The 24,062-nt window shown below is 37.7% G+C and overlaps 1 protein-coding gene across 5 annotated transcripts in view; it reads right to left on the bottom strand.

The window, feature by feature from the left end:
- Nucleotides 1–24,062, bottom strand: part of LOC150077345 (C2 domain-containing protein 5) — a 992,151-nt gene that overhangs the window by 290,262 nt on the left and 677,827 nt on the right. For all 5 annotated transcript variants that reach the window (XM_090386765.1, XM_090386767.1, XM_090386764.1 and 2 more), the window contains one exon: nucleotides 6,529–6,636. In XM_090386765.1, coding sequence (XP_090242891.1) covers nucleotides 6,529–6,636 — 108 coding nt within the window. The remainder of the gene's footprint in view (nucleotides 1–6,528; nucleotides 6,637–24,062) is intronic.

Below are 24,062 nucleotides of genomic sequence, written 5' to 3'. Positions count from 1 at the left end.
ATTTACAATAAATTACTATTGTAAATAGTAATTTATTGTAAATTAGTAATACCTGTTTAATTTTATTAAATTATTAATTTTGTTTGTTTTATTATTTCAATGCAAGGTTGGTGTAAACTGCTAAAGTTTATGTTATGCTTGTCTACCATTAGCAAGAAGCAAGTTTTCTACTCTTAGCCTGTTCAAAATCTAGTTTGGAATGATTAATAAGTGCTTCACAATTGTTGCACGCTTTGGTATAGGCAGAAAATGAAACTGAAGAATTGGAAACAAGCCAATTACAATACAATAAATTTCTAATAAATGTGATAAGGCTGTTCTCTTGAACAGCCTTATCACATTTATTAGAAAACTAAGGTTTAGATAAAAGACGAGATTTTAAAGTGGAGTGTAGAATAAAGGATTCCATTCCTACAAGAATAATTTCACTGACACGATCTGAGCAAACGTTGACAAACGTTGATAGGGTGGATGCCCTCGAAGGATTACAAGTGAGGGGCCCATCAAGCTCTCAGATGCCCACACCAATGCCAGAGCTTGCACTTGGTCATTGCGGAACACAGCGGCAACCCCCAAGGCAGAATGCGCTGGTCCCAAAGGAACTAGTAGTTGTTGGTGACTCTATTGTCAGGGAAACGGGAAACATGCTTTGTAAAAAGGATAGGTGGAATAGGACCAGGGTATGTCTGCCAGGGGCAAAAGTTGATGACGTTGTAGAGCGGATATCATCTTTTAAGGGCACAAAAGGTGATATAGTTGTACACGTTGGCACTAATGACATTAAGAGTAGGAGACCGGCGGAATTACTTGACAAGTACAGGTCACTGATGAAAAAAAGCCGTGAATTAGGGTTGAAATTGAAAGTGTCTGCAATTCTGCCCAGACACGATAGGAGGGAGTATATGATGAGAGCCCTGTCAATCAATTCGGCCCTGGAAAGATTGTGCAGGGCTCAAGGGGTAGAATTTTTTTCAGCCTGGTCTGTACTTGTTAACGGGAGAGACTGCTTCTACAGGGATGGGATACACTTAAATAGAAAGGGTGCAAGAATGTTTGCTGATGCTATCGAGGCAATGTTAGTTGGGTCGGAAAACTGCTAGATTGGGGGGATACAAGGACTAATAGATTAACAGTAGCCACTGGCAGAGGTGAAAGTGATTCTTGCACTGCTTCTATTGGAATGAGCCGCAGCCTGGAAAATAAGATGCAGGATATTTCAGAGACTGCTGGGAATCATTGGGGTACAAGTAAACACATGGGTTGTGTTAGGGTAGCTAAGAAAAAGAACAGGTGCATGTATACTTGTGTGTACACCAATGCTAGGAGTTTAGTAAATAAATTTGATGAATTTGAGGTATTGCTCAAAACATCAAAGGCAGATATTGTGGGGATTTCAGAGACGTGGTGTCACACAGATATAAGAAATGCAGAACTGGAATTTGGGGAGTACAATGTCTCCAGAAAGGATAGACAGGATAGGAAGGGAGGAGGGGTTATGCTATTAGTTAAAAAACACATAAAATCCAAGGAAGTGAAGCCAGTCGACATCGCTGGACAGTGCAGTGTCGAGACAGTTTGGTGTGACATAAGCATTGGGAGATCAAAATTGAGAGTAGGAGTGTGCTATAGGCCTAATGACTCTGATGAGTATAATAAGAAACTGTTCGGAGAAATAGAGTGGGCCAGTAAATCAGAGAGTCTTATAATGGGGGATTTTAATTTCCCAGATATTGACTGGAATTTGGGGGCTGGTCACTCACACAGTAGCAAGGCTTTTGTGGATTTATTGGATGATTGTTTTCTACATCAGCATGTTCGGGAGGCAACTAGAGGGAGTAATACTCTTGATTTGATTATCAGTAGTGATTCTTCATGCATTAAGAATCTGCAGATAAATGAACCACTTGGTGGCAGTGATCACAGTGTGCTGAAGTGGGAGTTACTCAAAGAGGTAACTACCATTAGGGGTAAAGGGAAGGGGTATTGCTTTCGTAAAGGCGACTACAATGGACTGAGACAGTATTTAAATTCTATACAGTGGGATCAACTGATGATATTGCCAACAGCAAATTCAAAATGGGAAGCATTCAAAGAACTTATTGTGGAAGCTACTAGGCTTTACATACCAACTAAGAAATATTGTTCAAGGTTTAGGCCTAAATGGTTGTCAGATGAACTAATAAGGCATATGGCAGAGAAGAAAAATGCATGGGATACATACAAATTAACACGTGACACGGACGCCTATGATAGATACAAGTTGATCTGTAACCAAGTTACAAAGGAGGTTAGGCAGGCGAAGGCAGATTACGAGAGATCCTTGGCAAGGGATGCGAAGAAAAACAGCAAAGAGTTCTTTACTTATGTAAACTCTAGAAGGAAGGGGATGAATCAGATTGGTCCACTTGAGATCGATGGGTCAACTGTTGATGACCATGCTCGGGTAGCTAACAAACTAAATGAATATTTTGCATCGACATTCACACATGAGGAGTTATTCAGCGAGGGGAATGCCAGAGGTGTATTCAACTCTAGCAGTAAGCTAGAGAATCTTGTAATAACTGAGAGCAAAGTGGAGGAGAAATTGTTGAAGATAAACACAAGAAAGGCACCTGGGGTGGATGGGATCTATCCAGTTATATTAAAGGAGGCAGCAAAGGAGGTAAGCAAACCCTTAGCCATAATTATGAGAGCTTCCTTGGACTCAGGGGAGGTACCCATTGACTGGAGATGTGCAAATGTGACCCCAATTCACAAAGGGGGATCAAAGGCTGACACAAGTAATTATAGACCTGTGAGTTTAACTTCTGTTCCCGGAAAATTAATGGAGGCACTGGTGAAAGAAGCATTGCAGGATCATCTAGACAAGACTTCAGTTATAGCTAGGACACAGCATGGTTTTGTTAAGGGGAAGTCTTGCCTGACCAATTTGATTGGATACTATGATGCAGTCACAAAAGAACTGGATGCAGGGAATAACTTTGATATTATATACTTGGATCTTAGAAAGGCTTTTGATACTGTTGCACATGGAAGACTGCTGCACAAATTGGAGCAGTGTGGCATTGGAGGCAAGTTGCTGCTATGGATAAAGGGGTGGTTGAGGGGGAGAAGACAGAGAGTGGTAATCAATGGACACTGCTCATCGTGGACTAATGTTATTAGTGGAGTCCCTCAGGGTTCAGTATTGGGGCCTTTATTGTTTTCTGTATTTATAAATGATATTGATGATGGTATATCAGGCTTAATGTCCAAGTTTGCAGACGATACGAAGGTTGGCAGGGTTGTCAAGGACACTACTGACACTATGCTGCTGCAACAGGATTTGGAAAGGTTGAGCAGATGGGCTTCGAGGTGGCAAATGAAGTTTAACATTGACAAATGTAAAGTACTACATATGGGAAACAGCAACCCCAGAGCAACGTATCAACTCTGTGGTACAACACTGACAGTGGTAGAGAATGAAAGGGACCTGGGGGTGGTGGTGCAGGCAGATATGAAGTTCTCTGAGCAGTGCAGACGAGCTGCAAGAGTAGCTCATGGTGTATTGTCAATGATATATAGGAATTTTTCTAGCAGGGATAAGGAGGTGATTATTCCCTTGTATAAGGCAATGGTCAGGCCACACCTAGAGTACTGTATACAGGCCTGGAGGCCTCATTTCAGGAAGGATGTAGAGCTGCTGGAACGAGTACAGAGAAGGGCAACTAGATTGGTGAATGGGACAAAGGGGTTCTCTTACGAAGAAAGGCTTAAGTTTTGCAAATTACAGTGTCTGGAAACTAGGCACCAGCGGGGTGATCTGATAGAGGTGTACAAAGCCTTGAATGGTTTGAGCATGCTCAATGCTGATGGGATTCTTCCTCTAGCTCAGAAAAATCACCTGAGAGGGCATAAATTCAAATTGAGGAAAGACAGATGTAGGATAGATGTGCGGAAATTTGCCTTTAGCCAGCGGGTGGTTGGTGGGTGGAACAGACTTCCATCCCTTGTCGTGGAAGTTGATAGCCTAAATAAGTTTAAGGCTCAGCTGGACAGGTATTTCGAACGAACAGAGGGGTGAAGTGGAAGTGGTTATTTTTATTTATTTATGTTACTTTTTTTTTTTTTTTTTTTGGCTGATGCTGCATAAGCTTGCTTTCTTGCATCAAATGCCTCTACTAATGCTAATGCTAATACGAGGTCGGAAATAGCCATGAGAAAAAGGCTCCATTGGAGAAGAGACAATCACCAAGTTGTGATCTGAGGTGCCTAAAGGAACACTCACTTTGACCTTGTACTTAGAAGGGTTGTTTGTGAGAAAAAGATCAAGCATGTTGGCTGTATGGTTAGGATTGTCTGGTATCCTTGTAGGTAAATGAACAATCTGTGCAAGGTCATTACTAATCAAAAGCCTCAGCATCTCGACCAGCCGAGTCATTGTGACTAGAAAACGGAAGCCAGCTGGAGTTGTGAACATTAAAATCATCAAGGAAAATTGGACTGAAAAAAGTCAAGTTGCAAAGAGAGGAAGTCAAAGAGCTCCAAGTGATTAGTGGAATTGGAGAATGGTAGAGACAATAGATGAATTTGACCTAATGAGGTAGAGAGATTTTAAGCCAGAGAAGATCAAAGAGAGGAGATTCCAAATTACCAGGTATCTGACAGGGAATATCGGAATGGACACATGAACAAGTACCACCTTTGAGGCAAAAGGAATCATACAGAGAATAATCTGGGCAACTGAGATGAGCAGTAGTTGAGTCAACCAATAACAGAGATTCTGTCAGAAAAAGTACATGGGGTTTGGCAGACTGCAAGTGGAAATGGACATTGTTGAGATTAGAATTGGGAACACATATATTTGTGTAATGAACTAGGAAGTGTTTGAGAGGTTTAGATCTTTTCGGTGATAAGCTTACTCTATTAGTTTGACTATTCATGGTGTTTTCAATAATAAGAAAAAGTGAGTGGACATGCTGTATGAAGTAATGAAATATTTAGATATGGCATACACATGGTAAGAATATACCTAGATCCTTGACATAACATGACCTCGACAATTCCTCCCACATACACACTACTCGGGCTCCCTCCAGTCACTATCTGGCAGAGTAGAGGTAGCAAGATTATACACTAGCTGATCCGGAAGCCTCCTAAAGAGTTACCAATAGGTTCGGTCTGGTGTACTAACTAGTGGCTGGCCTGCAAACACCGTTTTAGAGCTGTACCCTCGAAATGTAAGGAACATTTGATCTTGCTATGATGTTCATCATAACCTCAAAAGTCATCAGTCATACTGCATGATGGAAGAGATGGGGAAGGCTTGACTGCAACTTCGTTCTGGAGAATAAACATGGGTTCCACTACTTGAAGCCTCCAATAAGCAAAGTGGTGGTATTGCATCGGTTGATGAGAGTCATCTACCACATAGAAATTCTAGTATTTATCAATGATATCGATGAAAGTATATCAGGGTTAATGTCTAAGTTGCAGACAATATGAAGGTTGGCAGGGTTGTTAAGGACAGTACTGAATAGTACACTACTGCAACAGGATCTAGAAAAGTTGAGCAGATGGCTGAGAGGTGGCAACTGAAGTTTAACATTAACAAATGCAAAGTACTGCATATGAGTAGCAGTAACCCCAGAGTACTATACCAACTGTGTTGTACTAAACTCAGGGTACTGGCTAATGAAAAGGACCTGAGGTAATTGTGCAGTCAGATATAAAGTTTTCTGAGAGTGCTGACAGGCAGAAAGAGTAGGTTATGGTGTCTTTTCAATGATATTTAGAAATTTTGCTAGCAGTGGTAAGGAGGTGATTGTCTCCTTGTATAAGGCAATGGTCAGGCCACAACACACCTTGATCACTGTATAAAAGTCAGGAGGCCTCATTTTAGGAAGGATGTAGAGCTGCTGGAATGAGTACAGAGAAGGGAAACCAGATTGGTGAGTGAAACAAAGTGCTGCTGTTACTATGATAGGCTTTAAGTTTTGAAAATTGTAGAGTCTGGAGATAGGCACCCAAGACATGATCTAATTGAGGTGTATAAGGCCTTGCATGGTTTGAGTAACCTTGATGCTGATGGGATTTCCTCTTGCTAAGAATACTCACCTGAGGGGTCATAAATTCAAATTGACAGAAAAGACAATTTTAGAATAAATGTGCAGAATTTACCTTTAGCCAGCGGGTGGTTAATAGTTGGAACAAACTTCCATCTATCATAGTGGGAGTTGAAAACTTAAATAAGTTCAAGGGAGAACTAGACAAGCATTTGGATTGAATGGATGGGTGAAATGTGAACGTCTTTTTTTTTTTTTTGCTGATGCTTGCTTTCTTGCATCATATGCCTCTACTAATGATAATGTAAAGGCATTTTAATCAGTACTGTATTAGCCCAGTTCAGTACTGAATAAAGGTTCTTATTTTTTTGGACTGTGTGTTTGAATTGGAATACAAAAATCTCATTAATGTATGCATAAACTGATTAACAATTTTTTACCCCTTTCTTGAACATAATAAACACAACACAGGGAACAACTTTACCTCTAGTATATATGTATCTTTATTTCCTGAAGACAAATCTATGTTGGGAAGGTTGTCACATATATTTTCCAAGTCTTTTGAATTTACAGCATTTTCTGTATCGTTTTCCTAATGAAAGAAATGAAAATAATTTTACATTTACATTTTTTTCCCCTTAAAATATATTCTCACATAAAATTGCAAAATCTGATTTATGTGGCAAGAAACGTACCGAGAAATAACCATTTTATCATTAGAAAGCTCTATGTCTCTCACAAATTGGTTGTTATCGGGTTATATTACTAGAATCTAATCATAAAGGAATGAACTTTGTAATTTTTAGTGTACATGCAGATTTTCGGTTAAATTATCTTTTGTGAAATTGGTTAAGAGTAAGATTTGGATGTGCTGGGCTTGAAAACCAATCAAATTTAAATGGTATTATTAATGGAAAGAACATTTTAGTTACCAGCAGTATTCTGCAGAAAGAAGGGAAATGTAACTAAGTTCAAATATAATTAACATTATGTTCAAAATTCTCACAAGTTTTTTGGAAAACTATTTCTAACAATGCTATATTTTTCAGGTTGTATCATCAATGTTTTTTTTTTTTTTTACACACTGACAGGATTCTAAATTCTAAATAATGTGAAAATAATGCACAAAGCTCAAGTAAATTTTATGCTTTAGTTTAACCAAACTGAATTACTCAAGCTTGGAATTTGTTTGAGATCTCTTTTGAAGACTACAGAGATAACTCTGTAGTTATCCCTAATAATGACATTCATCATCAAATTCTATCATACTAAGTACAGTAAACTCAAATAATTATTATTTATCTGAAGTACGAAATCTGGATACCTCTAGATAGTATTACAGTAATCTAGATAGTATTACAGTAAGTGTTTCGTACTTGACAGATATTATCACTGCATTGTGAAAAGACCAATGGATTTTCCGTCTGGGCTGAAAACATATATGACTGTATGGCTGAAGACTGACCAATATTGTGTGGAACGTTCCTGGACCAATTATATCCACCAGGTCAACAAGCACCCCATTGTTATTATTAGAGATAACTAAATAGCAACTTACCATTATCTTCATTTTTTTTCGTTCTATAATCATGTACAGAAAGCTCAAAAAGCTATTAAGAGATTTTTTTTTTTTAGTATTTATAATTACTACAATGCATGAGTTTGACATGTTTACATTAATAACACTGCATTGATGCATGTAAGCATTCAAGTGCTGTGTCTTAACACATACAGGCAGTCATTTTCAGGCAGTTAATATATGAGTGGTGTAAAAGTAAAGGCACATGAAATGAATTTCTCAATTTTGTTAGCACAATGATTGAACTCTGGGCTATTAGCAACAATGATTCGTTTTTGTTTATATCTTGGTATACATTTTTATTTGTTTTTTTCCTGCATTGAGGTTAGTTTATCTATACAGAAAAAACTCTCACTAAAACTTGATAAAAGTTTTGTTCTGATTTACAGTTATCATCACAAAAATAAGTGTTCACTTTTGTCATGAATTCTAGACTTTTACTTTTTGACCATTATTTATGAATTTTCATAATGTTGAGGAATTTGGAATGTTGCTATTTCTCAACATTTCAAAAATTACAGCACACTGAACAGGTATCTCAAATATACGTTGCAGTGAACATGTTAAGCATATTTTATAAACTAAATAAGATTAACATAACCAATCCATTACTAATTATTATTATTATTATTTTTTAATTCAGCTATATATATATATATATATATATATATAAGACAGGAATAATTTGAAGTCTGTGCATATCATGTTAGTTAAAACATGTGGTCACATGCGGTTGGAATATTTGCAGTATGAAAAAACCAGAATACTTCAAAGTAAAAATGCCTGACGTTGGCTAATAATAAACCTTGAGATGGAAAAAAAGGTTTAAACCTAGCAGACCTACAAAATTAGAAACAGATATCATTGATATTTCTGAATATTTATAATTGATATTTTCTCTCCCCATTCATAATTATATGGCCATATTAAATTATATGAAACTATATTCATAAAAGCAATAATTATTTGAAAAAAAGAATTATAATCTAACTGGCCAATTTTTACGAATTAAAGCAACTGCACAGGTTTGGGTTTTTTTTTTTTTAGGAGCATTAGCAACTAAGGCCATATTGATCCGGGGATATGCGGTGGTCATTCCCTGACCTTTCCGCATCCTGCGTATTTGGTGGTCACGGGCTCGAACCCTGGTCTAATCAAGAAGTGTGTGCTAAGCACTGCTGCTCATGCCCACCTGGCTACGGAGGCACCACTGCATAGGCATTTGTGGAAAGTTTTTTTTTTTTTTTTTTAATAGTCAAATACACATTGAAATGTGCTTACAAAGTTTGGTAAGCAAGAGATTTTTTTTGAAAAAAAAAAAAAAAAATGGAAGAAAGCAGATTTTCTAAAATCCAGACTTTGGACACTTGAAATTGAAAACACATATTTTATATTAAAATACAACACAGGATTGTTAACCAGAACAGTATGCTTTCAAATGTTAACTTATCTAGGATTTTTTCCTCTGTAACTTTCTGTTAGACACTAACTGATTATGACCTCAAGGAAGATACTGTTACAGACATTATGCTCTTCAGTAATGTACCAAAGTTTTGTTTATAACAATGTTATAATAACAATGATAACAATGTTATAAACAAAAACAGCCCTGTCTGTCTAGACTTGGCTGTCAAGAACATTTTTAAAGTTTCAACAGAAAGAGATCTGAAGTGCACTTTTGTTTTTACAACCACAGAATTGTTAAAATGCTAAGCATGAATTGGGATAATTTGTTACATTTCAAGCTTCCTTGTGCACTTGTCAGCTCAGAAACAAAGACCCACTTTACTTCAATTCTTTCTTTTCTTCTTTCATAATTAGGTTCTCACACTGAAATTTAAAGAACTTATACTGCAAAATATCTATTGTTTCATCTATTTCTTTATTGTTGATGATACTGAAAGTACTGGCATAGCTCCTGACTTCATATTGAAAATGATGCACTGCAAATTGATGAAATTTGTGCTACTACATCATTTAAAAGAATGTAATTTTTCAATGGAATTTGAATACTTCTTCACTGAACAAAAGAACAGAATTTTTTTTCTTGTTTTACATCTCTCCGCAACCTTGGAGAGATGTAAAATTTTTAATTGAGAATCATCCTTCTGATTCAGTCTACTTTGGTAATTACTTCTAATATGGAACTGGAATATTTATATTCCAGTTCCATATTACTGGCATAACAAATTTACACATTTGGGATTATTAACCTCAGTAAATGAATATGAAGTATGTTGAATCCAAGAGCTATGTTTGGATTTTCAAATGTTGGCACAACATTCAATCCTCTAATGGGTTCTTTAAAATCTTCTGCATTAGAAGTTTTTAATTCCATTCACCGATCAGGTTTTGGGAATATAATGGGAAACTTTAAAATTTTATTCCCAAAGATGACACTATTGTATATAATAAGATCAAAAAACATTACTGATAAGAACAGTGTGAAAGCATTAGCATAAGGAAATATATCCATTTCGTCAACCATGGTTCAAGCCCAAGTAAGTACAAAACACACATGTTCTTGTATTCTCTCTATCTTGCAAACTCCACTGCCTTATGTGGTCATGCCAGAGTATAAACATAAAAAATTATTTTATTTTTTTATTCTGCAGAAATATTAATACTAATAGATATAATTATTTTTACAATATTTATTTACCATTGTGTCATAAAATTAATGTGGTTGTAGGATTATACATGAGGAATGCACTTTGCTTGCAATGGGTAGCTTGGCAAGAAGCAATAGAAAATTATGATTTATATGTGCATTCAGTTTATTTTTGAAATCATTAACTTTATTTCTAAAACAGACTGTGTCTGTCGGTTTATTCTCACAGCTGATACAAGATCTCATAGCTTTACAACAAGCTTTTGGCATACGTTGCCAAAAACTTGTAGTAAAAAAAATCTGTTTAGTGAGCTGGTGTGTGATGTGTTTTAGACATCAAAATTTGACATTCAACCTGCATCAATCAACGATGCAGGTTTAAAGTCAAATCAATAATCAAGGAATATTAAATTTGACAATGGTGTTACTTTAATAGATTATTTAATTTTTAAAGTTTTTGTGTATGAAACATACTAGTATGCCTGCTTGAGAGTTTTAATTAATTAAAAGAAACAAGTTTCAAACAACAACTTCAAAGAACTTCATTCAAGCCAGAAGAGAGGAATGTTAACAGATTTCTGCACAATGAGGATATCATAACCAGAGTTATCAGCTTTCTTGGTCTGGTGAGGATTACTTTTAACAAAAGTTTGCAATTCAGAGGTTCTTCTTCTTCTTGAGGAGTCAATTTCTTGTAAAACTTCTTTTCTTTTTAAAACTTCTTTTCATCATGAACCGGATTTGGCCACAAGTCAATGATCATGTGTTGCACTTTTCAATTCAACTCTCAAAAGCAATCAAATGGCTCTTCTCGCCACCTCTAACCTCTTCTTTAAATAGACTTGGAATTAGAAGTGGCAAATGATGGAAGAAAGCAAGATTATATAGCATAAGCAAAAACTGCCCATATTATCCATAAATTCTAATAAGTCGTTTAATCCTTCCTTAAATTTATTCAAATTACTGATCTTCAAGACACCAGATGAAAGTTTATTCAATCAATTACACTCTAACTTAAAAAAAAAAACACAAAAATCACACATTAATCCAACCTTCTTGAATTCAAATTTCTGTTTTCTCACATGTGTTGTCTTGAGAAAGATCATTAATATTACTCAATGCATTCAAATATTTAAATGCTTAAATTAGATCTCCTCACTACTGCCTAGTTTCCTGAAATTTTTCCTTGGTAATAGTACCCTTTTGTGATCCTGATTAATTTTCTTGCACTTCTTTGCATTCATTCCAAAAGATCCACATTGATCCTAAGATGAGCTTGAAGACTTAACATTAGCATTAGTAGAGGCATATGATGAAAGAAAGCAAGCTTATGCAGCAATGGCCAAAAAAAAAAAAAAAAAAAAAAAAAAAAACGCTCCCATTTCACCACTCCATTCTCTACCACTGTCAGTGTACTATCAACTTCCACAACAAAGGATGAAAGTCTGTTCCACCAACCAACTACCCGCTAGCTAAAGGCAAATTTCCGCACATCTATCCTACAACTGTCTTTCCTCAATTTGAATTTATGATCTCTCAGGTGATTATTCTGAGCAAGAGGAAGAATCCCATCAGCATTGAGCATGCTCAAACCATTCAAGGCTTTATATACACCTCAATCAGATCACCTCGCAGGTGCCTAGTCTCCAGACACTGTAATTTGCAAAACTTAAGCCTTTCTTCTTAAGAGCAACCCTTTGTTCCATTCATTAATATTTTTGCCCTTCTCTGTACTTGTTCTAAAAGCTCTACATCATTCTTAAAATGAGGCCTCCTGACCTGTATACAGTACTCAAGGTGTGGCCTGACCATTGCCTTATACAAGGGGATAATCACCTCCTTATCCCTGCTAGAAAAATTCCTGTATATCATTGACAAGACACTATGAGCTACTTTTGCGGCCCGTCTACACTGCTCAGAAAACTTCATATCTGCTGCACACAATTACCACCAGGTCCTTTCTATTCTCTACAAAAGTATAGTACCACAGAGATGATACATCACTCTGGAGTTACTGCTTCCCATATGTAGTACTTTACATTTGTCAATGGTAAACTTCATTTGCCACCTCTCAGCCCATCTGATAAACTTTTCTAGATCCTGTTGCAGCAGCGTACTGTCATTATGCGTCCTTAACAACCGCTGACCGGGCTAGCCAGGTGGGTAAAGTGCCTGCCTGGTAACACAAAGGTCGTGGGTTCGAATCCTGCCTCGGGCTTGGATCACAGTATAATGCAAAAACCTTGGGAGGTGCATTATGGCCACAGAAGCCGATGCGCCAACAACTAAACAACAACAACCTTAACAACCCTGCCAACCTTGAAATTGTCTGCAAAGTTGGACATTAAGCTTGATATACCATCATCAATATCATTTAAAACGGTGTTCCCAGGCCAGCCACTAGTTAGTACACTAGTTAGCCACTAGTTAGTACACTCTAGGAGTCTTCCGAATCAGCTAGTGTATAATCTTGCTACCTCTATGTGCCAGATAGTGACCGGAGGGAGTGCAAGTAGTGTGTATGTGGGGAGCATTGTCGAGGCCATGTTATGTCAAGGATCTGGGTATATTCTTACCATATGTACGCCATATCCAAAAATTTCATTACTTCATACAGCATGTCCCACCCAATTTTTCTTACTATTGAATGTACCATCAGTTGTCAAACTAATAGAACAAGCTTATCTGTGAAAGGATCTAAACCTCCCAAGCACTTTCTAATTCATTTCACAAATATACGTGGTCTCAATTCTAATTTCGACAATGTCCATTTCCACTTGCAGTCTGCCAAACCCAATGTACTTTTTCTGATAGAATCTCAGTTATCGGTTGATTCAACTACTGCTCATCTCAGATGCCGAAATTATTCGCTGTATAATTCATTCATTCGCTGTATGTATTCATTCGCTGTATGAATCCTTTCGCCTCAAAGGTGGTACTTGTGCATATATCCGTTCTGATATTACTTCTCAGAAACTTGGCAATTTGGAATCTCCTCTCTTTGATTTTCTCTGGCTTAAAATCTCTCTACCTCATTGTGTCAAATTCATCTGTTGTCTCTACCGTTCTCCCAACTGCACTAATCACTTGGAGCTCTTTGACTTTCCTCTCTTTGCAACTTGACTTTCTCCGGTCCAACTTTCCTAACAGTGAGGTAATTTTCCTTGGTGATTTTAATGTTCACAACTCTAGCTGGCTTCCGTTTTCTAGTCACACCGACCCATCTGGTCGAGATGCTGAGGCTTTTGCAATTACTAATGATCTTGCACAGATTGTTCATTTACCTACAAGTATACCATACAATCGTAATCATACAGCCAATACGCTTGATCTTTTTCTCACAAACAAAAGTACATTCCGTTTACTTAGTCCATCTCTAAGTACACGGTCAAAGTGAGAGGTCCTTTAGGCACTTCAGATCACAACTTGGTGATTGTCTCTTCTCCAATGGAATCTTTATCTCATGGCTATTCCCAACTTCGTGTTGTTTGGCAATGGGAATTGCCAAATGAGATGACCTGCGAGACTTCTTTTCTTCTTTTCCTTGGTCGGATTATTGTTTCAAAACATCTGATGTCAAGATTTGCTCAGATCGTTTCAGTGAAATTATTCTTGCAGGAATGGAATCCTTTATCCCACATTCCACTTTAAAATCTCGTTCTTTATCTAAACCTTGGTTTTCCAATAAATGTGCTAAGGTTGTTCAAGAGAAGAATGTTGCATATCGTAATTGGCATGTTTCTAATTCCTCAATTTCATTTTCTGCCTACACCAAAGCTCGCAACAATTGTAAAGCAGTTACTAATCAGTCCAAACTAGAGTTTCAACAGGCTGGAGTAGAAAATTTGCTTCTTGCCCCAATGGTAGCCGAGCATTCTGGTCTCTTGCTAAAGTTATTGGCCGCAACGTTTCCCCATCTCTACTCCCACCTCTGTCCAAACCAGGTGGTTCTGTTGTCACTTCAGCCAAGGATAAAGCTAACTTGCTAGCATCCCATTTTTCTTCCAACTCACGTATTAATGATCTTGGTAAAACACCTCCCACCATTCCGAACACGCTCCATTCAATGCCCCATGTGGCCTTCCGTCAAAAGGATGTTGATGAATCTTGATGCTAAGAAAGCTCCAGGTCCCGATGGTATTTCTCCACTTGTTCTCAACACCTGTACTCCTGAACTTACTCCTATTCTTTGCCGCCTTTTTTCACTTTCTTATTTCAAAGGTGTTTTTCCTTCTGCTTTGAAATTTTCTCATATCCGGCCAGTTCCTAAAAAGGGTGACAAATCTCTCCCGTCCAATTCTGCTCTTTCTAAAGTAATGGAGAAATCAATTAACCGATAACTCTTAAACTACCTAGAAACCTTCCATCTGATCAATGATTGCCAGTATGGATTCCATCAGTGTCGATCCACTGGTGATATTCTGGCTTATGTTACCCATTGGACTAATTCAATGGAAAGGTTCGATGAAACACAAGTAGTCGCTCTTGATATTTCAAAGGCTTTCGATCGTGTTTGGCATAAAGGTCTTCTCAACAAGCTTCTATCTTATGGTTTGCCAACTGTTTTTAGTAATTGGTTATCCAGTTTTCTCTCTGATCGCTCACTGAGGGTGATGGTAGATGGCTCTCTGTCTTCTAACTTTTCCACTAATGCTGGTGTCCCCCCAAGGTTCAGTTCTTTCCTCCACTCTTTTCCTCTTGTATATTAATGACCTTTTTCCATTGACTGGAAATCCTATCCATAGTTTTGCCGATGATAGCACATTGCATTCCACTTTCCATTTTGAGAAACCTTGTTCTGCTCAATCCGCTTCAACCTCTCGAAAATCTGCTACCAATTCCTTAAATGCCGATTGCAGACCCAACACTGAACCCTGAGGGACTTCATGAATAACATTAGTCCACGATGACTAGTGTCCATTGATTACCACACTCTGTCTTCTCCCACTCAACCATCCTTTCATCCATAGCAGCCCTTTGCTTCCAATGTCACACTGCTCGAATTTGTTCAGCAGTCTTCCATGTGCAACAGTATCAAAATCCTTTCTAAGATCCAAATATATGATATCAAAGTTATTCCCTGTATCCAGTTCCTTTGTGACCACATCATAGTATCCAATCAAATTGGTCAGGCAAGACTATCCCTTAACAAAACCATGCTGTGTCCAACCTATAACTGAAGTCTTGTCTAGATGATCCTGCAGTGCTTCTTTAACCAGTGCCTCCATTAATTTTCCTGGAACAGAAGTTAAACTAACAGGTCTATAATTACTTGAATCACCCTTTGATCCCCATTTGTGAATTGGGATCATATTTGCACATCTCCATCCATAGGTACCTCCCCTGAGTTCAAAAAAGCTCTCATAATTATAGCTAAAGGTTTGCTTACTTCCCTTGCTGCCTCCTTTAATATAATTGGATAGATCCCATCCACCCTGGGTGCTTTTTTATGTTTATCTTCAACAATTTCTCCTCCACTTTCCTCTCAGTTATTACAAAATCATCTAGCTCACTGCCAGAGTTTAACTCACCTCTGGCATTCCTCTCTCTGAATAACTCCTCAAGGGTGAATGCAGATGCAAAATACTCATTTAGTTTGTTAGCCACATGAGCAGTATCATCAACAGTTGAACCATCAATATCCAGAGGACCAATCTCATTCATCCCTTTCCTTCTAGAGTTTACATAGGTAAAAAATTCATTGTTGTTTTTCTTTGCATCATTTGCCAAAGATTTCTCATAATCTGTCTTTGCCTGCCTAATCTCCTTTGTGACTTTGTTACAGACTAGCTTATATCTATCATAGGGTTCCATGTCACCCATTAATTTATATGTATCCCATGCATTTTTCTTCTCTGCCATATGTCTTATTAGTTCATCTGACATCCATTTAGGCCTAAACTTTGAACAATATTTCTTAGTTGGTAATATCATCGGTTGGTCCCACCATACAGAATTTAAATACTTTCTCAGACCACCATAGTTGCCTTTCGAAAGCAAAAACCCTTCCCTTTACACCTGATGGTAGTTACTCCTTTGGGTAAATTCCACTTCAGCACAATGTGTTCTCTGACACCTAGTGGTTCCTTTATCTGCAGATTCTTAATGCATGAAGAATCACTACTGATAATCAGATAAAGAGTATTACTCCCTCTATTTGCTTCCCGAACATGCTGATGTAGAAAACAATCATCCAAGAAATCCGCAAAAGCCTTATTAGTGTGTGAGTAACCAACCCACAAATTCCAGTCAATATCTGGAATATTAAAATCCGCCATTATATGACTCTCTGATTTACGGGCCCACTCTATTTCCCTGTACAGTTTCTTATTATACTCATCAGAGTTATTAGGCCTATAACCCACTCCTACTTTCGATTTTGATCTCCCAATGCTTATATCACTCCAGAGTAGAGGTAGCAAGATCCGACACTGCCCTGTCCAGCAATGTCGACTGGCTTCACTTCCTTTGATTTTATTTGTTTCTTAACTGATAGTATAATGCCTCCTCCCTTCCTATCCTGTCTATTCTTCCTGTAAACATTGTACTCCCCAAATTCCAGTTCTGCATTCCTGATATCTGTGTGACACCACGTCTCTGATATCCCAACAATATCTGCCTTTGATGTTTTGAGCAATACCTCAAATTCATCAAATTTATTTACCAAACTCCTAGCATTGGTGTACATGCACCTGTTCCTATTCTTAGCTACCCTAACACAATCCATGTGTTTACTTGTATTGCACTGTCTCCCAGCAGTCTCTGCCTACCCTGCATCTTGTTCTCTAGGCTGCTGCTCATTCCAAAGAAGCAGTGCAAGAATCACTTTCACCTCTGCCAGTGGCTATTGTTAATCTATTAGTCCTTGCATCCCCCAAGCTAGCAGTTTTCCGACCCACCTAACACTGCCGCAATAGCATCATCAAATATCTTGCACCCTTTCTATTTAAGTGTATCCCATCCCTGTAGAAGCAGTCTCTCCTGTTAACAAGTACACACCAGGCTGAAAAAAATTCTACCCCTTTGGCCTTGCACAATCTTTCCAGGGCCGAATTGATTGACATGGCTCTCATCATATACTCCCTCCTATTGTGTCTGGGCAGAATTGCAGACACTTTCAAAATTAACCCTAATTCACAGCTTTTTTTCAACAGTGACCTGTACTTGTTAGGTAATTCTACCGGTCTTGTTCTTTTAATATCATTTTTGCCAATGTGTACAACAATATCACCTTTTTTGACCTTGGTCTACGTCATCTACTACATCTGGTCTATGTCATCCACCTTTGCCCTGGCAGACATACCTTGGTCCTGTTCCACCTATCTTTTTTACACAATATGTTCTCCATTTCCCTGACAATAGAGTCACCAACAACTACTAGTTCCTGTGTTGTTGTTGTTGTTATTTGGTTTTTAGGAGCATTAGCAACTAAGGCCATATTGCTCTGGGGATATGCGGTGGTCATTCCCTGACCTTTCCGCATCCTTCGTATTTGGTGGCTCACAGGCTCGAACCCCGGTCTAATCAAGAAGCACGTGCTAAGCACTGCTGCTCCAGGCCACCTGGCTACGGAGGTGCCTCTAGTTCCTGTGGGATCAGCACATTCTGCTTTGGGGTTGCCGCTGTTTTGTGTGATGATCAAGCGGAAACTCTGGCGTTGATGTGGGAAGCTGAGAGCTTGATTGGCCACTCAATTTAGATCCTTCGAGGGCACCCATCCTATCCTTCAAGCTCTGATATAGGCCCATAACAATGCTGAGTTGTTGCCTGATTTTTTCACGCTCCTTACATCGCAGAAACACAAAGACATCCCCCCTGGCAATATCATGTCCCGTACCTGATTGCTCCACCAACATCAAGTAAGCAGTGCATTTTAAAAGGCTGTGATTCAGAGGGCAACTGCTCCCCTTCAGTTTTCCCCTGAGCCACAGCACTCCATTTAGGTTGAGCCTTTTGCTTTGCTGCTCTGGTCTGAGTCATGATTTCGATTCAATTTCAGTACAAAATTATAACCCTAAACTTTTATCCCAATGCAGTTGTAACACTATATATTTTTTTCAGTATTGAGTATTATCTTCGAGTTTCGTTAAATAACTTTCATATCAAGTTATGTATTAATTAATTATGTTACGTTTCTAAAATCTAAGTCGTTATATATATTTAGTTAAAAAGTACAATTTAATTGACAATGAAGTTTAACAAGATTAATAAATTTTACTGATTAATTGATAATATTATATACTATACTATACTAAGCTAACGCTATCTAGTTCTTGATATAACGTTGTATCATTTAACAATGGCGGCAAGTTACGAATGGTAAATCTATGGACACTTAAGTATTAATTAACTTCCGAAATCTCGCTGTCTCAATTCAGAATAAACCAAGAATCTTGACTAGGTCTATAGAGCTACTTATAGAAAATAATTTAATATAACAATTGGTCAATAAAGCGGCTAAATATTGCTAAAAAAATTCCCATTCGCTGACTCTGCAAAATTCGTAAAACACGTGGATTGTTTGTTTGTTATTTTGTTTTTAGGAGCATTAGCAACTAAGGCCATATTGCTCTGGGATATGCGGTGGTCATTCCCTGACCTTCCCGCATCCTCTGTATTTGGTGGTGACGGGCTCGAACCTGGGTTTAATCTAGAAGCGTGTGCTTTGCACTGCTGCTCCTTTCCACCTGGCTACGGAGGCGCCCACGTGGATTGGATACCCATACCGATACTAAGTAATAACCTACAAAATCTCTATCTATGTTAAAATTTAAACTAAGTATCGCAATTAGGAATATAACGCTACTCTAAAAAATAAGTTAATATGCCAATTTAAGTTAATAAAACGGAAAAAACTTCTCTATTTTCCAGAGCCATAAAAACTTCGCCTGCACGGCTACTCTTATTCCCAATATTGTATGAAGTTATCAAAATGCAGCTCAACCATGGCCTTACGCAACAGGATGATCACTTCCTTTCCCTGCTGGCAATATTGCTATATATACATATCACTAACAGCAGCCCATGAGTTGTCCCAGCAGTCTATCTGCACTGTTTAGAGAAATTGACATCACTGTACAATTAATCCTAGGTCTTTTTTGTTCTCCACTACTCAACTTGTATGTTATTTTGCATTTAAAAATGTTAAACCTTGATTGCTGTTTCTCAGCTGATCTTACTTCTCTAGGTCTAGCAGTAGTATCCTCTGATTGCTGTGATCAAGCACACTAGCCAACCATTGTATCATTAGCAGATATCAAGATTAAATTTCACATGCTTTCATTCATATTGTTAATAAATACTTAAAACAGAAAGGGGACAGCACTAATAACACATCCATGAAAAAAAAATGTCCATTAATAACTACTCCCTCTCACTTGTAACTCTATGGTTAAATTCAATGGAAACGTTTAGCGAAACTGAAGCAGTCTCTTGACATTTCAAAGATTTTTGATCGGGTTTCACATAAAAGTCTTCCAAATAAGCTTACATCTTAAAATGTTAAGGTAAACTGCAGCCATTATCAAACCACTACAGGATGGAAGCCTCCTAAACAATTCATGTTTGAGAGAAATGTATCGTAATCTGCCACACTGGTCCAGTGCTAGTTGGCAGATCAACCGTATATAGCAGTCAGGGGCTCGATTTTTTTTTTTTTTTTTTTTTTTGATTTGGTAGTTGTTGGCGCATCGGCTGCTGTGGCCATATTGCACCTCCCAAGGTTTTTGCAGTACTTTGATCCAAGCCCGAGGCGGGAATCGAACCCGCGACCTTTGGGTTGCCGGGCAGGTACTTTACCCACTCGGCTAGCCCGGTCGGCTCAGGGGCTCGAACCCTGGTGTATTCAAAGAGAGTGTGCTACTGCACTCCTGCTACTGACAACTCGGCTACAGAGGGCTTCATCTTATGGTTTGCCAACTGTTTTTTGTAATTGGGTATCCAGTTCTCTCTCTGACCACTCACTGCAGGTGATGGTACATGGCTCTTTGTCTTCTAACTTCTACACTAATGCTGATGTTCCCCAAGGTTAAGTTCTTTCTTCCACACTTTCCCTCTTGTATATTAATGTCCCTCTTCAATTGACCAGAAATCTTATCCATAGTTTTGCTGATGATAGCACATTGCATCCAACCTTCCAGTTTGAGCCCTGCTCAAACAGCTTCAACTTCTCAAATATCCACTGGCAATTCCTTAAATGCTGATCTCCAATATAAGGTAAAGATAACTTAGTTGATTTCAATCCTTCTAAAACTCAGTCCTGTCTTATATCTTGCAAAAAAGGATTCTTCTGCTCCTATGCTTATCTTCGATGACACTGATTTCTAGACAAGATCATTAGCATTACCATAAGTAGAGGCATCTGATACAAGAAAGCAAGCTTATACAGCATCAACAAAAAAAAATTCGGCATTTCACCCATCCATTCGCTCCAAAAGTTTGCCAAATTCTTCCTTGAATTTATTTAAGATATCAACTTCCACAACGACAAATGGAAGTCTGTTCCGGCAATCAACTACCTGCTGGCTAAAGGCAAATTTCTGCACATCTATATTGTACAACTGTCTTACCTCAATTTGAGTTTATGCCCCCTCAGGTTTGCAATCTCACAGGTGCCTAATCTCCAGACGCTACAATTTGCAAAACTTAAGCATTTCTTGGTAAGAACACCCCTTTGTTCACCTCAACAATCTTGTTGCCATTCTCTGTACTCGTTCTAGCAACTTTACATACTTCCTATAATGAGACCTCCAGAAGTGTATGCAGTACTCAAGGCCTGACCATTGCCTTATACAAAGTGATAATCACCTCCTTATGCTTGCTAGCAAAATTCCTGTATATCATTGACATGGTTTGGTTGATTGGTTTTAATGATAAAGAATTGGGGATTATGTAGGATTTGTTGGGGAGCTCTAGGATCCAAGGTTAGGATGTAGACTGTTTCAGGAGCCCTGAGGCAGTGTTGGGATCTCTGGAGGTTAATGAGAGGCTTTTCCTGATTGTAGTATTATTTATACTTGGTTTCATTTTTTAATTGGTTCAAGACTGTTTTTAAATATACGGACCTGGTTCTGATCTATTTGCATCCACTTGTTTCAGTTTATGTTGTTTTTATACTGACCCAATCATAAATGCTTCTGTATGTAATCTTCTATTAGAATTTACCTCTTGTTAAAACAGGTTTGGGAAAACTTCCAATTATGTCCCTCTGTCAATGAGAAGGCTGGATCTGATTTTATTATTCTGATATCAGCTATGCCCGATTTGTGTTCTTCCTTTGTGTTCCAATGTAGGCAAGAGTAAACAGGAGCTGCAATATTGCAAATGTGCTCATCCCCGTATTGTTGTTTGCAAACATTGTAACTTTAGTCACAGGAGTTCTAGATTTCAGAAAAATAGGGAAAGAACTTTTTTTTTAAAACCTGCTTATTAGCAGGTGTTTTCTGGTGATTTTTTGCTATTTGTTTAGTTATTTTGAATGCATATAAAATATATATAAAATGGATGTTGTTCCTATCTGGGGTGGTATCAGGGTGTTGAATTTTTCTTTTGTATTTTTATTAGTCCTGCAAGTCTCATAAATATATTTTATTTCCTTTCATTCTGGACTGCATGATCTTTACAGAGTCGCCAAGCTCTCAAAATGATACCATTTAAAATGCCTATTTTTTATTATGGTTTTTAGAGGTAATTGGAGGTATAGCATAGAACATTCCCAGTGTCCGGTGGTTTTCTGTATATATTGGTAAGGTTTCCCCTGTTGTATTGTTAAATAAATTTAAATCTAAAACAGCAAGAGTTTTTAGATTTAATTTTGAATTTTGAAGAAATTGAACAAGATAAAAACCTTGCCTTGTTAGATTTTGGGGTGAAGACCATTTATGAAGATGTGAAAATTGTGGATTTTCTGTTGTCAATATGGCCAAACTGCAATCACATTGTGAACATACAGCCCCAACAGTACTCATTCTTCTAAGGCTGTCATGAATATACAGGCTGGGGGAGGAATAGAGGGTTTCCCATGCACTGAAGGTGCTTAAGTGTGCATCTGTAAAGATCAGGCCCTCCAGATTGAAATAAAAAAAAAAAAAAAAAAAAAAAAAATATATATATATATATACAGTAAACGTAACCCCCGCGAATAGCGGGGGGGGGGGGGGGGTTACGTTCCTGAGAAATGTCGCGAATACCGAAAACGCGAATACTGAGTTATGGCTCCCATAGTAATAAAGGCGTTCCGTTCCAAAGTATGAAATATATAAGAAAAACTAGTCTAAAATTTTGTTTTTTTTTTTTTTTTTTGATTTGGTAGTTGTTGGCGCATCGGCTTCTGTGGCCATATTGCACCTCCCAAGGTTTTTGCAGTACTTTGATCCAAGCCCGAGGCGGGAATCGAACCCGCGACCTTTGGGTTGCCAGGCAGGTACTTTACCCACTCGGCTAACCCGGTCGGCCTAAAATTTTGTCTATGTATGTATTATATGTACCTTCATAATATGACTATGTACATAGACAGTACATAGTGAAATGCAAGCACATGGCATCGAAATGAAAATAAGAAACAATTTAATATTAAATGTAATATTTATTAGAAATTTCAAACAAATCTTTCAAACCAGCGCCTTCGCTAGCAAAAAAACATATCCCGCCAGTGCTATCACAAGTTTCGCTAAAGTGTTGATAAAGGAGTTTTGCCTTTTCACGAATGATGAGTGAACTTAACGGAATTTTATTTTGAGTTCAGTCTTCTATTCAGAGATTTAAAGCTGTTTCCATTTTTTCTAATTTAACATCACGAGTTACAAAGCAAATTTTTGAAGCAATTAGCGTGTTTTCACGGACACTACAGCGGATTTTTTCTTCCGATTTTTTGATTGATCGTACCGTTGACTCATTGATTTTATAATGTTTTGCCACTGAGGAGACACTTTCACCATTAGAAATTTTATCTAATAACTCAATTTTATTCGCTAATCATCTTCTTTGATATTTTCACATTTCTCTTCTTATTCATAAGCCATATTTTTGTAGGGGTTAGAAAGAACTTATCCACAATAAAGTCACTTTCTTCCGTTAACACACTTGAAAAAGTCTGTTTTACACTGCAAAACGGTAGATTTATTATTTTTGTAAGCATATCAATTTATAAATTGATAAATTTATTCAATTTATAAGCATATAAATTAAAAGCAAATGACGAAACCTTCCATGACAAGTGCATAAAACATACTGAACAAGGATTAGCGAGAAACATCCACGCTCGCGATTTTGTCACCCCTCTCCCCCCACCCACTGAGCGCTGTTTTGACCGGGAAAGATAATTTTAGCCATGCCCATGTTTTTTTATGGCGGAAAATATTCACGGCGCTTTATAATTCACATTTTTTTAGGTTTCATTTTATATCAGCGATCGCGAATACAGATACCGCAAATAGCGGGGGTTTACTGTATGTATATATATATATATATATATATATATATATATTTATGAAAACTGCAGAAACAATAAGTACCAAGTAGCCTGATACATTTAGTCTAGAAATTTAGAATAGCTTTGCACTGCTGCTGTCAGGTCTATAATGTCTACTATGTCTGTTGTTTCTAACAAATGGAGTAATTCTGTGTTATGGGAACTCCTAAGATAGATTTTGCCTCCTCCAATGGGATATTTGTGTCAAAAAAGACCACCACATCACTGGGTTGACAAGAAGGTTTTGTAAGTGTTTCCCAGGAGATACTGTGAATTTTTCAATGTTTTTTATTGGGTGGGAGAGCTGAGAATAATGAAAAGCAGTAGCTTTGAGAAGGAAGGAGTGCTGCTTGGTTTCCT

This window comes from Mastigoproctus giganteus, chromosome 12, assembly GCF_048544385.1.
Source record: "Mastigoproctus giganteus isolate SK-2022 chromosome 12, ASM4854438v1, whole genome shotgun sequence".
In the NCBI taxonomy this organism is placed as follows: Eukaryota; Metazoa; Arthropoda; class Arachnida; order Uropygi; family Thelyphonidae; genus Mastigoproctus; species Mastigoproctus giganteus.
The sequence above is the reverse complement of the archived record's forward strand: the minus strand, read 5'-3'. Positions and strand labels throughout refer to the sequence as shown.